Source organism: Corvus kubaryi, unplaced genomic scaffold, assembly GCF_017639235.1.
Source record: "Corvus kubaryi isolate FWS band 111438036 unplaced genomic scaffold, C.kubaryi_AGA036_p1.0 36466, whole genome shotgun sequence".
Taxonomy (NCBI): domain Eukaryota; kingdom Metazoa; phylum Chordata; class Aves; order Passeriformes; family Corvidae; genus Corvus; species Corvus kubaryi.
Window position 1 is genome coordinate 2644 of NW_024580875.1, and position 14348 is coordinate 16991.

A 14348-nucleotide genomic window follows, 5' to 3' on the forward strand; every position below is an offset into this window, starting at 1 on the left:
CCAGCTGTGGGGAGGGTGCTGGCATGGGCTCAGCATTTGGGATTATTACCTCCAGCTGTGGGGAGGGCTGCTGCCTGTGGCTGCTTTTGGGGAGAAAGGGGTGTTGTTTGGGGTCCTGGTTAAGGTTAGGTTTAGGGAACAGGGCTTGTGTGTCATACCCCTTGTGTTTGTTGTGTAGTGTGTGATTTTTGAGCCCTTTCTCTTTATTCCCTGGACTCCCTCCGGGCTCTTGGCCTTTATTATGTTCTCCTGCTGCCTCCCCCTTGGGCTCTTGGCCTTTATTATGTCCCCCTAGGCTCTCGGCCTTAATTGTGTCCCCCTGCAGTGTCCCTCCTTGGCTGCCACCCTCTGTGTGTTTTTCTAACCTTTTTTGTGTGGGTGTTGTCCTTCCATGGGGGCTGCAGTGTTCTGGTGCTGGGGGGTCTGCCTGCTGCGGCTGGGTGGGCTAAAATGGTGGCCTGAGGGGTGCTGTGGGGTGGTGCATAAATGGCGGGAAGGGGGGGCTTGCGGGGGGGGGGGGCCCCCGGGGGGGAGCCGCAACGGCGGGAAGCGGGGCCGTGAGGCGGGAAGGGGCGGGGGGTACCCTGAGGGGAGCTGCAATGGCGGGAAGGGGTGCCGTGAGGCGGCGGGGGCTGCCCTGACGGGACCCGCGGGCTGCAAGGGGTGAGGGGGTACCCTGAGGGGAGCCGCAATGGCGGGAAGGGGTGCCGTGAGGCGGCGGGGGCTGCCCTGACAGGACCCGCGGGCGGCAAGGGGCGGGGGGTACCCTGAGGGGAGCCGCAAAGGCGGGAATGGGTGCCGTGAGGCGGCGGGGGCTGCCCTGAGGGGACTCGCGGGCGGCACGGGGCAGGGGATACCTTGAGGGGACCCACAATGGCGGGAGGGGGGAGTGGCGGGCGGTGGGGAGGTGCGGTGGGGCGGTGTGAGGCGGCGGAGCGGTGCGGGACCGGCGGGGGGGCGGCAGCGGCTCACGGGGGGCTGGCGGGTGGCTGCAGGCGGTGGCGGGTGCCGGACCGGTGGGCTCCGGGCGGCGGCAGGTGCAGGAGCGGCGCGGGACTGGCGGGGGAGTGGTGCCGGGGGTGGGAAGCGCCGTGAGGGGAGAGGGGCGGGGCTGGGGGCGGAGCGAGGGGCGGGGCTACATTACGCGCGCGGCGGGGGCAGTGCCGGGGGTGGAGCGGCGTGACGCGAGCGGTGGGGGTGGTGACCAGGGGCGGGACTGCGTGACGCGAGCCAGGTGGGCGGCCACCGGGGGCAGGGGGGCGTGACACGGGCCAGGGGGGGCGGGATGCATGTGTGTGGGGTGGGAGCCTGTGATGAATGGGGGGTAGAGCTTAGGATGAGTGATAGGTGTGGGTGGTGTGTGTGCACACCGAAAAATTGGCTAATTAACTAATTATCCAATTATCTAATTCAATTAGTGCTCCAGATGGGATATATTAGATTTGACAAGGAAATTCAACTCATTTCCTTGATAGAGAATAGTCAAAAACACCAGTGAGCAATGGCTCCTGTACCTGAAGGGAGCCTACAAGAAAGATGAGGAGAGACTGTAAGAGTGGAGTGACAGTGACCCACAAAGACCGTGCTGTACCCGGGCCCGTCCATGGTCCTGGCACTTTTCGTGCATTCTGATTTTCTGTTCAGAAGTCACTATGTGGCCAAATCTCTGGGTCTGGCTAAACGGTGTTTAGTGCAGAACTGATGTGATGGTCACTCGGAATCGCCCAGAGCAGAAGCCAACTTGCAACTCTGGTGAAACTCAAGTGACACCAGCTGAGGCACACGCTCCAGATAACACACTGTGGGTGTGCCAGGGTCAGGGGCAAATGGTCAGGGCTTACCTTCTCCTGGTTTGAGGCCCAGTTTGGCAGCAACACAACATTCCAGTGCGCGCGGATCAGTGCCAAAGGGAAGGGCTGCGCAGATGCCCTGAGCCCCAGTCTCTGCATCAGCAGCAGTGGGTGGGTGGACCTCACCTATTTCCAGATTCAAATCCATTTGTTTGTCACTCCTGCTAGTTTCTAGGCTCTGAAAGCTCATTTCAGCTGTTCAGTGACAGCACTAGCTGGTCCGTGGATTTAAGGAAGCAGACAGTCTTTGGGAATGTGTGTTGCCATTTGAGACTTGTCCAGCAAAAGGGGCACAGGGGGACAGGAGGAGGACAGGTGTTAGGGACCGAGTCCGGAGAGCTGGCCGCATAAACGACACATACACCGATACAATTAAGCATCCTTCTCCCCTTATTGTTCAACTATGCCAACTTATATCTACTTTTGCAAAGATTCACGCCCAGTCCCTCTAGATGGCTTCTGATCAGAGGGGGAGGCAGGCAGCTGTATACCTTGACTCTCAGGGCTGCCTGCAGTCAGGGGCCTGTTCAGGGGCTTTTCCTCAGCAACCCTGCGTTGTCCAATCTTTCCAGGGGTATCATATGCCCTTTTTCCATAAGGAATCCCTCTACAGATAGGGAGTTGTCACCGGCCCCGTGCTCATGGGCTGCAGGGCTCCTGCACTGAGGAGGAAATGGAAATGGGAAAGAGGGAAATGCAACCTGATGGGACACACCTCTAGCACCACATTTCCTCTTCTTCCTGCTGTCCTGGAAAGGCCCAAGTAAATCCAGTCCCTCAGACCTTGCATCCCTGAACACCAGGAGAGCTGGTGTTTTACCCAGATCCCAGTGCCCTGCACGGCTGCGCTGACACGAGCACAGGCCGATCGCTCCGCCCAGCACCATCTCTCATTTTCCTGCCATTGCTCCCCAAGCGTCCCCAAACCACCCCAGCATGTCTGTGCTGGGGCCAGGGCCTGCCCTGAGCCCGACCAGAGGCTGTCACCCAGCCCTGCACCAGCTCCCACCCCCGGGAGAGCTGGGAATGCACTGAGAGCTCGGCTCCCGGGCTCCCCAGCACCCAAACCGGTCCTCAGACACACAAAAATGCCCAACCTGCCCCTCTGGGCACAGCCAAACACCACAATTCCATCATCCCCAAGGAACTCTGGCACTTGCCTCTTCACCTCTGCCCATTTCCAGTAGCCGTGGCTAGGACCGGCCTGTCAGAAATAGCATTCCCTAGGCAGTTCATCCCAGCACAGAGGAGAAGAGGAGCCTGTCCCTGACCCACACCATGGGCAGGACAAGGGGGGCCCTAGCTGGCTTTGGCTACTCCAACACCAAAGCTCTTGGTCCCAAAGGTGGGGCGAGTTCAGTGGTTTTTCCTGTCCTGAAAGACAGCAGAAAAGGGAAGTTAATCCCACTGTGGAATCCAAGACTCCTGCATTTCATATTTCTGCTCTGATTGCTCACCGTGGAGTTTTATCCATGGAAAAAAAAGGAGAATGACACCATATCAAATAAAAAGTGCCCTTTTCCAGCATTTTTATTCCAGGCATTAAAAGGATGCTCATTTCTCTTCTAGCATTGTTTCCCTCATTTTAGGAGAACCGTTTTCATCCCAGACCCCACTCGTCAGTTGTTCGATCCTCTGGCACTGGATTTGGACAAAAGAATGGACGCACCTGGACTGCAGGAAATCACTGAGAGAAACCCTTCCAAAACCTGACAGAGAAAAACAACAGGAGATGCAGGAAGACACATCCCTCATTTGCACGTCTGGAATGCTTTTCTAAAGACTTCTCTGCATCTGGATGCTCTTTGCTCTTGGCTTTCTTTACAAGAATGCATTTGCTGCTAAACACGTCTCAGACCCTTATTTGATCGGGATAAGGTGGGATGGAGATGAAGACTCACACAGGGAATAGCCAGGGAGATGCAGGGCCTGGGAACATCAAGGATGGAGAAGAGATGGAACAGGGATTGTTTTTCTTGTTTAGAGCCAGCAGTGCTGTGAGCTTGGAGAACACACGGCACCGCAGGGATCCAGGGCAGGAGCGGGATAACTCCGGGATAAGGGGAATCTGCTCCCACTCCAGGGCTGTGCCAGTGAAGGAGGGGAATTTTTTAGTGCCTTCATTGCACACAAAAACCAAACCCAGCACCACCGAGCTGGACTTTCGTGAGCTGCAAAACAAAGCGGCCCCTGGCCTTTGGGGGAACACAACCTCCCCGAGTCACGGAGCCAGGGGATGACACTTGGGAATGATCCTTGCTGCCTGCAGGCAAATCAGATGAGGGAGCCACAGGAGCTGTGGGGTTTCCTGTTCTTCCTGCAACGCCATCGGTCCGGACCAGGAGACCTTTCCTGGAACAGATCTTCCCTGTAAAGGGAGCTGCACCAAAGCTCAAGCCCTCATTTAGAGACCCTTGGAAAAGCAAAGGTGAGAGGGGATTACCTGGAGCCCCAGGGGACCGAGGTGAAGGCGATGAAGAAGCAGACAGCAAAGTGCTTCCACTGCTTCTCACTCCAGCAAGGGGAACATCCCTGGAATTTCATGTCCAGCGTCGCTCCCAAACCCCACAGGTGAACCCACACGTACTCCAAGACTGATCTCCTTCAAACTTCCAGCAGCACAGACCCACTGGGAGGAACTGCAATCCAAGGACACACATCAGCAACCGTCTTCCCACTTGCCCCTCTCCACATTTTCCCTTTCCAGTGGGATGCAGGTGCCACCCCCCCAGAGGCAGGAAAACTGCCTTGCAATCCAGTACAAAACACGCCTGGAAAGCCCAGGATGCCCAGAGCCAGCAGCCATTTCTCCTGGAGCTCCTGCTGACAGGCATTTGAAGCCTGCTGTGCCCCGCAGCTGCTTTTCTGCCAAGGGCATTCCCATCTTTTCTTTTTTAGCCCAAATAAAGGTTTGCAAAGCTGAGTTTTGTGAGAAGTGCTTCATATTTGGATTATTCTTAACTTGGAGTTTCCCTTGGCACCAAAATCAGGGGCTCGCCTTTTGCTTGGAGCTTGGCTGAAGTCCTCAGCAATGCCAGGGAATGTGGCCATTGGAGGCTTTGGGCAGATTTGGCTCATCTGCCTTTTTAGGCTTCGTTTCTTTCTCTCAGCCTTCCCACTGCATTGTGGCCTCCGAGGAATATGTAAAATCCCATTCCATTCCTGCTCTTTTGGACAATTTTTTGTACCGTTCCTGTACAAAACAAGGCCCCCTGTTCGATGCTTTTCCCCACCGTTCCCCGGCAGTTTTATCTGCCAGTCCATTCCCTGCGTTGGTTGGGCTCTTCCCAGATCTCTGAGCTCCTTCACAAGGCAGGAGATCGATTTGGCCCAGGAACTAAACCCTCCCGAGGAATTGTCTGATGCCATCTCCGCATTTGACAGCTGATCCTTGTGCTCAAAGGATCCTTCTTTCTTCCCTTCAGCCAATTCCAAGGCTCGCTGCCCCCAGCTGGGATCAGTCCCCAGTCTGATCCCTGCAGTCTTCCCTGCCGGGATCCTGCTCAGGAATCCATGGGCTACAAATGTAAGAATTAATTCTCCCCACCCCTGCCCAGTTCTAATTCCAAAGGATTTGGTGTCTGCCTTACCCGGCTGGAGCCTGCTTCCAACTCTGTTCTTGCTACTTCTGCTGCTTTCCATTTCCCAGGAATTCCACCGACAGAGGGACAGCGTTTTCCAGCTCCACCAGGATTCCCTCTGTTGTGTTTGAGTGCTGGAAGGATATCAAAACCAGGGTCTCTGGGGCTTTACTATCAGGAAATTACATCCCCGGATTTGTTCATTTCCAAATATTATCTCTTCCCAACAAAGCACTGGGCATCCAAGGAATACAGAAAGTGATGGCTGACCACTGCTTACTCCTCTGGAATGTTAGAGCTTGGAAAAAAAGGACAGTTGAGGCTTTTCCTGGTGCATCCGTGAGGTGTATTTTACTTAAGAGTCCCTTCCCGTGTCTTTCCCTGTATCCACCAAAAATCCACCCGTTCATTCCCCAGCTGCTTGCTTCCTCCCTCTTTTCCTGTATCCAACAGAATTTTAACAGGTGAATATTCCCCTCTGCAAGAGCACCTTTCATTCCAAACCTAAGAACAAATGAATCACTTTCCTTCGACCTTCCTTATTAGGATTGCACTGAGAGCAGTGGATAGAAAATGATCCTCTCCTGGTCCCTGCTGGATTCCCGGAGCAGGGATCCTTTCCCTCTTTCCCCCCCTGCAGTGCCCTCCTCCCCCTCCCGCCCCACCCCGCACCCTTTTCAGGCTTTGTTCCACAGCTTTTGCCTCCAGACCTCAGATCCTTTCGTTCTCCAGGAGCTCCCAGCAGCTCCACAGCCTTTCCTCTCCCATCCTGATCATTTCTCCAGGAATGGAGCTCTGCATTTCAATTCCCTTCTCTTTTCTCTGACAATTCCCGCCAATCCAGACCTAAAGCTGACACAAGGAACACTCGGTGCCCACAAATCCAAACCCAGACCCGGCCATCCCTAAACCAGCAACTCCTGGACAATTTGCGTTCATTCCAACCTAACACGGAGGACTCACCCAATCCTTCAAAATTCCCAAGAAATATCCTGTTGCCTTCACAGCTCCCAGGGGATTCTGCTTCGCACTCACACGGATTTGGGACTTCCCTGAAAAAACCCGTGCAGGGCACGCTGGAATCCCCGATCCCGTGAATCCGGGGAGCGTTAAAAGCTCGGTCCAGCCTGGGCCCCCGGAAATTTTTGCCAAATATCCCCCAAGTCCTCGGGATAACAGAACTCTCTGGTACTGCATTTTTGGCGTTGGAAAGCCTGGAATTACTCTATTCCTAGTGCTGGGCTCTGCATATGGCCGAGAAAATCCCGGCCTCCACACAGACCCAGATTCCAAACTTTTTGATACATTTTAGCAAACAGAGAAATTCACCTTCCCTGCTTCTTCTTAAGGGCATCCTTCCGTTACCCGGCGTGCTCTCTCCCACTGGGGGTGGGTTTTCCCCTTCCCATGCTAATTAGTCCCTACTTCTAGGAGATTTAGGTACCTTTCTTCCCTGGGAGGGATTTCTTAACACAGCTACCGAGGCTTTGGGAGTCTTCTTTATCTTCTACTTTCTGGAAAAACACCCTGTGATCCATAAATGCCAGACATCCAACTTCAACAAGACATCCTTTTTACCTAAAAACACACACTCTCAACTCTTAGATCTTTTAAAGTTTTACCCCCGCAAAATTCCCCTATTTTTCCACCACTGAATTCCTCAGTCCTGCTTCCAAGGATTTCCTGAATACCACGGGGCTTCTCTCAAGATTTACCCCCACAACCTTCCCTACGTGCCCACTGCTCATCACCTCATTTTTCCCTCAATGTGTTCGTTCTCCACCCCAGAGAGTCTGTCAAGTGTTGCCTCCAAAATGTTCCCCATCTGTCCACTACTGAGTTCCCCATTTTGCCTCCAAAATATTCCTTCTGTCCCCTCCAGATTGCACCCACTTTTACCCCCAACATTTTACTTGCTCTACAGTATTGATTAAACCTTTTCCACCCCAAAAATGTGCATTCTCTCCCTTAAACAGCATCTCAGCTTTTCCCTCAAAAACGCCCCAGAGAGAAACTCAGATTCAGCCCCCAAACTCCCATTTTCCTACACAAACAGTTCTTGTGGCCCCTCTCAATTCCCCCAGGCTTTCAGCTAAAGGAAGAACTGGAAGCCTATTCCCTCATCTCCCCCCTTGTTTTGCTTTCCTGGAAAACCTTGCAATCCCACACTTTCTCCAAGAGATCTGCTGGGAGTACTGGAAGGTTTGCTCTGTCAGAGCACCAGGGGGGTTTACAGCACTTGTTCCTCTGCATCTTTACCCTTTTATCAGGTTTCCCCTGGAACGGTGTTGTGGGAGAAGCTTGGAATTACCAGAAATGGATCAGGTTCACATTTTTTCCCCACCAGTTTTTATCTGGTTTGAAATTCCTGGAATTACCCTCAAATGTGCCCTAGAACACTGCTATGAAAGGATCAATCAGAAGAACAGCCTGAAAGCAGAAAACCACCCCCAGCAGCAGCCGGAATGATCCCATTTCTGTTCTTACCCGGTCCTGCCAGAGCTCCCAACAGCCATTCCCATTCCGAAACAAGAGCTATGGAAGACATTCCTGCTGTCCGTGGGGGTGAGGTGGCAGTTCTGGATGTTCTTTGCTGTGGAATCAGACAACAAACAGAGTGTAAATGATCTTGGTGGTCCCTTCCAAGCCAAACCACCCCGTGATTCCATGCGTGGATCAGCACCTGTCCCAACTCCATTCCAGAAACCTCCTCCCACTAACCCAGAACTTTCCTTTTTCTGCTCAACATCAGGGATTTACTGCTGAGTGCCCCGGGCAGGGGACGCCTCAGCATTCCCTGGGGTGCCTCAGCATTCCCTGGGACGCCTCAGCCTTCCCTGGGACGCCTCAGCACTCCCTGCGCTGCTGTTCCACGCTGATCCCGTGGTCCAGCGCCTGTGCGGGCTGCAGTGCCGGGCTCTCCCCACAAGGCGGCAGCACCGGGAGCGAGCAGCCCCGGCCGGTCCCGCTGGCTCGGGGCAGCTGCGCCTTGAACCCGCCCTGAGCTGGCGGGGCCGTGAACACAGCGGGCACAAACCCCACCGGTCCCCTTTATTTCACCCTCAGAGGCACAGGATCGCAGCATTTCCTGGGCTGGAAGGGACCCACAGGGAGCATCGAGTCCAAATCCTGGCCCTGCACCCCAAGAATCCCACCCTGTGCCCGAGAGCCTTGTCCAGACCCAAACTCTTCCCCCAAGATCCTGAAAACACAGCGGGGCTGGGAGACGGATGACAATGGTGGATTTTTTTATATAGATCTCCTTGTACGATCGTTATATAATATTATTAGATAGTCCAGGAACCCATCCCTGTGCCTGGACACCCATCCCTGGGCCGGGACACCCATCCCCCGCGGCCCCCACCCTCCGCTCGGGGCTGTCCCCGTTCCCCGCTCACCTCCGAGCCCGGAGCACCCGCCCCGGTGCCCCCGGCCCGGCAGCGCTGCTCCCCGGGCTCCCCGCCATTGCCGCTCCTGGCGAAAAAGGGCAGAAGTCACTGGTACCGCACCAATGTGGCTTTTCGACCTTCTCAAGATGGCGGCCGGAAGGACCCCGCTCCGTCTATTTGGCTGCCTGAATGCTCCCGCCTGTCCCAGGCGCCGCTGACCCCACAGTTGGTGTCCGCATAGCGGGAAACACCTCAGAAAATTGCGTGCAAGCGCTGGGCTGGCGTCGGCGTCGGCGTCGTGTTCAGGCATCCGAATAGACGCAGCTTGGGGGGGCTTGCCCTGCCGCCATATTGAGAAGGTCAGAAAACAGCGTAAACGACCGCCATATTTAGTGTGGTGGTGACGTAACTTCTGCCCTTCGCTGCCATCTTGGGTGCTGGCAGAAGTCACTTCCGGTCGAGCCGCCATCTTTAGTGTGGCGGTGATGTAACTTCCACCCCTCGTCGCCATCTTGGGTGCTGGCAGAAGCCATTTCTGGTAGAGCCGCCATCTTTAGTGTGGTACACTTCAGGCCCCCCCGCTCCTCACAAGGTCTTCTGTCTTTTCGGCTGCCTGAATCCAGCCCGGACTCCGACGCTGGCCCCGCGCTTTCTGCGTGATTTTCCGCAGTGCTTCCCGGTGCGAGGGCACGGCTGGTGGGGTCAGCGGCACCGGAGGTGGGCGACTGCTCCGCGACCGGCGGTAGGCATCGGCAGGGACACCTCTCAAAGGGGCCTAGTGCGTCCGCCATCTTGAGTGTGGCGGAAGTGTAAACCACCCTCTGCAAGGTCCTGGCAGGTTCTAATAAAAACGTCACTTAACGCCATCCCGAGAGCGCCGAACTGCGCCTTCCTTTCCGAGCCGCCTCCTTGAAAGAGGCACGCGGGCGGCTCTTTCCCGACTGTGCCTGCCCGGTGCCCCCTGCCTGGGTCGCGCTGCGACCGCGCCTCTGCTGCCCGGCAAAACCGGCCCCGCCAGGCCGCCCCCCGCCCTGTCATTCGTCGCGGTCACCGCCCCGCATGGCGCCCGCTCCTTTCCATAGCTGTGGCCCCGCTCACGCACGGCCGTGTCCCTCGGCGCTCCGAACCGTCCTTCGCCCCTCCCCTCCGCTGACAGACGCCGCCCCGCTCGCTCCCGCTCCTTGCCCTTGCCACGCTCGGCAGCCACCGAGGCCGCCGCCCTCTCGGCTCAGCCGGCACCGGGCGGCAGCAGCGCCGCGGCGCCGTGTCGGGGGCGGCAGTGCCGCGCTCTCGCCACCAGGCGGCAGCAGCGCCGCCCAGCTCAGCCCGGGGGCAGGGACAGCAGAGGGAAAAGCCGGCTCTGGGCGCTCTGCAGCTCCTGCAGCCCGAGCGTCTCGGCTCCTGGGGCCAGGCGCTTGCTTCTTTCCTTCCTATAGAAAAACGCCGGCTCGTTATTTTCAAAACCTGCTGATCTCTATTCCCAGCTTCTTATATTGCTGTATGCGACAGAGTAGAGAGAGAGGGCTGGCACATTTCAAAATGAATTTACATCTAAATCAGTAGCATTTGCCTATAGATGTAAAAGTGAAGAACTTAACAGGTTTTACTATTCTGCACACATCCCTCCCTGGGAGGAATGGTAAAAAGTTAAATGAAATTTAAAAAGTAGAAAGTTAGAAACAAAGTTACAACGGCAGAAATTTAGAAACAAACAAAGAGGGAAAATACAAGAAACAAACAAATTTCTAAAGGTAGAAAGTTAAAAACAAACAAAGTTAGAAACAACAAAAAAATAGAAATAAACAAAATTAGAAAGGTAGAAATTTAGAAACAAAGTCAGAAAGGCAAGTGTTGAGCCTTTGACAGGGTACCCTTCCTTCTCGGACCAGGGTGAAAGAGCAGAGGAGGCTGCTGTTCTGCTAAGTTCTTTATTTCATGGTCTCACAGCTGTCGCGAAGGCAGAATGGGGTTACATGATAAAGCCAAGCAGCAGCAGCAGGCAAAACCAGCTTCTTCTATATGCTCCATACACTATATTTTTTCTTACAGAAGTGTGGATTATATTTGTTAATTGACCAGTAAGATTAACACACGGTTCTAGTTTTTCTTTTCTTAACCCATCCTGGTCTAATTCTAACACTCGTAAGCCTCACACAAGTGTTACGTCTGTATTACACAGATCTGCACATACAGTTTCTATCAGCTCTTATTGTTTATGTGAACACTCCATCTAAAAAATGTGAACAGTGTAATTCTATCTAGATTTTGTCTAAAGTAAAGAATTCTGTGAAAAGGTAACACTGTTGCAGCAAGAGCTGTGTTTAAGATCTCTGCTACAGCTTTTTCATGTTTAAGGCACTTAGCATCTATTTCTACTAAAAGTTAAAAATCTGTATTTCTATTTCATTTTGGTGTGGCTTCATGGATGTCAGCTTGTCCAAAGGTTTTAATTCACACCTAATGCTTTGGCTTCCCTCTGGGCCTGAGGGAACTTCTCTAACAAGAAGGTTAGAAACAAAGTTAGAAAGGTAAAAGTTAGAAAGTAAAAAACAAATTTAGAAAGGCACAAAGTTAGAAATGTAGAGTGTTAGAAACAAACAAATTTAGAAAAGTAAAAATGGGGAGAAAACCAAAGGTATAAAGTTTCAAAGTTACAAACAAAGGCAGAAAGGGACAAATCTACAAAGTTAGCCACAAACAAAGGTAGAAAGTGAGAAAGGTAGCAACAAAAATGGTAGGAATGTAGAAAGGTAGAAACAAGCAAAAGTAGAGAGTTAGAAATGTAGAAAGTCAGAAAAGTAGAAACAAAGATAGAAAGTCAGAGATGTAGAAAGTTAGAAACTACCAAAGGTAAAAATGAACAAAGGTAAAAAGAGAGAAAACTTTGAAAGGTGGTACAAAGTCATAAAAGTAGAAACAAAAAAGGTAGAAAGGCAGAAGGTCAGAATGGTAGAAATGAACAAATGTAGAAAGGTAGAAACATAGAAATGAACAAAGGTAGAAATGTAGAAAGTTAGAAATTAAGAAAGATGGAAAGATAGAAAGTTCAAATGGTAGAAACAAACAAACATGTCAAGTTAGAAATTTAGAAAGGTAGAAAGCAACAAAGGTAGAAATGTAGAAAGGTAGAGAGTCAGAACCAAACAAAGGTAGAAAGTTAAAAAGGCAGAAATGAACAAAGGTAGAAAGTTGGAAAGGCAGAAAGTGCAGAGGCTGGCAGCAGCCATTCCAGCCTTAACGAGAGCCCTGTGTGGGAGAGCAACTTGTTACATTGATCTTCCCTTTGCTAAGGGCCTTCTGCTCTCTTGGGAAAGATGCAGAGCAGGCAAATGACTACAGGTAGAAGCACCAGGTGTGACTGTTTTTCCTTCACCTCCCAGAAAGCTGGGGGGTTTCATGTTTGAGTCAGTGGCCCAGAAGGGGCAGAAAGTCTGCCCTGACAAGTGCGGGCATGTATCTGTTTTGTCTTTCCCTGTGCCCATTCCCAAAACTCTCTTAAAACTTTCCCAAAATAGAAACACAGAAATACTGGGGCTTGTGTAATAAAGAGAGATCCTGCCTGAAGAAACAGTGGTCTCTGTTTGGTTTTTTCCAAGCTGCTACAGAAACCAACAAAGGTAGAAAGGTAAAAATGAACAAAGGAAGGAAGGTGAAAAAGGTAGTTCAAAATCTGTTTATGGCCCCATGAAAAAGAAGTTGCTTTGAGCTGAAAACCTAAGGAGGCTTTAGGCCCCTCCCTGCAGGCACAAATTCCCTCTCTCTGCTTCTTCTTTTTCTGGGGCTGCATTTTGGAGCAGCCCAAGCTCAGGGATCAATCAGGGAATAAAGAGGATTTTTTCCCTTCACCTCTGCTTCCCCAATCTCCTGTGGCCAGGGACATTTAACAGCCCCAATTTAAAGAGCTCTGACCTGCAGACAGCAGGAAAAAGCTGCTTTTTCCTCTGCTGATCCTCAGATGTGTTTTCAGTCCCTGCTAGGCGACTCCCTAATTCCAGCCCTGTAACAAAAGGCCCATTTTAAACCCAATATTCCTATTTCAGGCAGAGCTGGGGGGATTTTGCTGAGTTTGAAGTTCCTGGAAGCCTTTGGCACTTTGCTTTCAGTGATCCTGGATCCAACCCAGCATGAGCTGCCCCAGATCTGGGGCAAGGTGGAAAGAAGGGAGCAGATTAAGACCCTAATCTTGATTCCATCACGGATTTTTTCATCACCAGTCCTGGTGAATCACTTTCACTTTTATTATTCCTCCTGTCCCATTCTCCATCTGGGAGATAAGATCTTCTTCCCTGGGCTTTTTTTAAAATTTAAGGTAGATTGCACTGACACCTTCTGAGGGAGGATGGATTGACAGCTGAATGGATTTTAGTAGAGGAAACAGCTTTAAAAAGCCAGAAAAAATCTGTTTATGGCCCCATGAAAAAGAAAGTTGCTTTGAGCTGAAAACCTAAGGAGGCTTTAGGCTCTGTACAGTCCTGAATTAATGAGAGTTTCTGTTCTATTCCTAATTTTCAAAGCTTTTGCTTTTAAAGACAAAGTCCATATTAATGTTTTGTTCCAGCCATTACCTGGCCTCGAAATCTGGGACCTCAGCCGTGCTGTTCCCTAATCCCAGGGATTACCCAGCCCTTCTTTCCCTTGCATCCTAAATACCACACAAAAAAAGGGCCGAAGGGCTCATTTCAATTTTATCTTCAGTGGTTTTATCTCAAAACTTCCTCGAGTGTTCCTCTGTTTCTCTTTGAATCCAGGGGCGAGGGGAGCAACTCCTTTGGAGCTGTGATTTTCCCAGATTTCCCAGGCTTTACGGGAAGGGGAGGAACCCAAGGTCGTTTCCCTCAGTCAGGAATTTTGCTGTGGGAATTCAGCTGCTCTCCAGGCAGTTCTTCTGTCAAACCATTAATCAGCTCGGAAAAGTTGATTAATCCACGTAGGGGCTGTGGAGAGAAGGATACAAAGGAACTTTTCCATGATTTTGGGGCTTGAAGAGGGACTGAATTTCCCTCGAAGCTGGGAAGGGCCTGAGGATGATAAAGCAAAGGAGCAGCTTCATCTCTCCCTGGCAGAGAGCTCTGGGCTCCATTATGGATACAAATCAATCCCAGCAGGATTTCAAAGGGTTTCTTTAGGATGTCAGGTCCCTCTTTATCAGATCCCTGCTGGGATTCAGGGCCTGCCTGGTCACGGGGTGCTTTGATAAGGGCTGGATTTAAATCCCAGATCTGAGAGCAGACATGAAAGTTCCTTGGGTTTCTAAGGGTTGAAAAGCTTGAGCTGGATTCGCTGCAGAGCTTAAAAATCAGGATAAGAGAGAGCAAGGAGTGGCCAGCAGGCTCAGGCTCCTGATCACGCCCCTGGGACCCATGGGATCCATAGGATCCGTGGCCTCTGGCACGCTGCTCCAGCACCCTGCAGGGTGACTGACAGCCGGGCAGGGGAAGGAGCCACCAGCAGCTCTGCGATGTGCACCATCATTCACCTTGCACGTGGCCTAAACAGCCACCAAGCACCGATGGACTGACTGAGCCGAA

General features: G+C 52.2%; 1 protein-coding gene across 12 annotated transcripts; it reads right to left on the minus strand.

The window, feature by feature from the left end:
- Positions 1 to 2597: 2597 nt before the first annotated feature.
- On the minus strand, positions 2598 to 9748 carry LOC121660540. Of its 12 annotated transcripts, XR_006014713.1 has the most exons (8): positions 8830 to 8940; positions 7919 to 8024; positions 6876 to 6945; positions 6395 to 6483; positions 5441 to 5565; positions 4294 to 4489; positions 3308 to 4202; positions 2598 to 3224 (listed from the first exon to the last, which is right to left on the minus strand). XR_006014713.1 is itself a non-coding variant. In XM_042019911.1 (6 exons), the coding sequence occupies exons 1-5, from the start codon at positions 9329 to 9331 to the stop codon at positions 4391 to 4393; spliced, it is 921 nt and encodes a 306-aa protein (XP_041875845.1). In that variant the 5' UTR covers positions 9332 to 9464; the 3' UTR covers positions 2598 to 3224; positions 4294 to 4390. The 12 variants fall into 12 exon arrangements, 9 of the variants coding, with proteins under 9 accessions (XP_041875845.1, XP_041875847.1, XP_041875844.1 ...); XR_006014714.1 differs by lacking the exon at positions 6395 to 6483; XR_006014712.1 differs by having other exon boundaries at positions 5441 to 5729; positions 6395 to 6945.
- Between the last annotated feature and the right edge of the window lie 4600 nt (positions 9749 to 14348).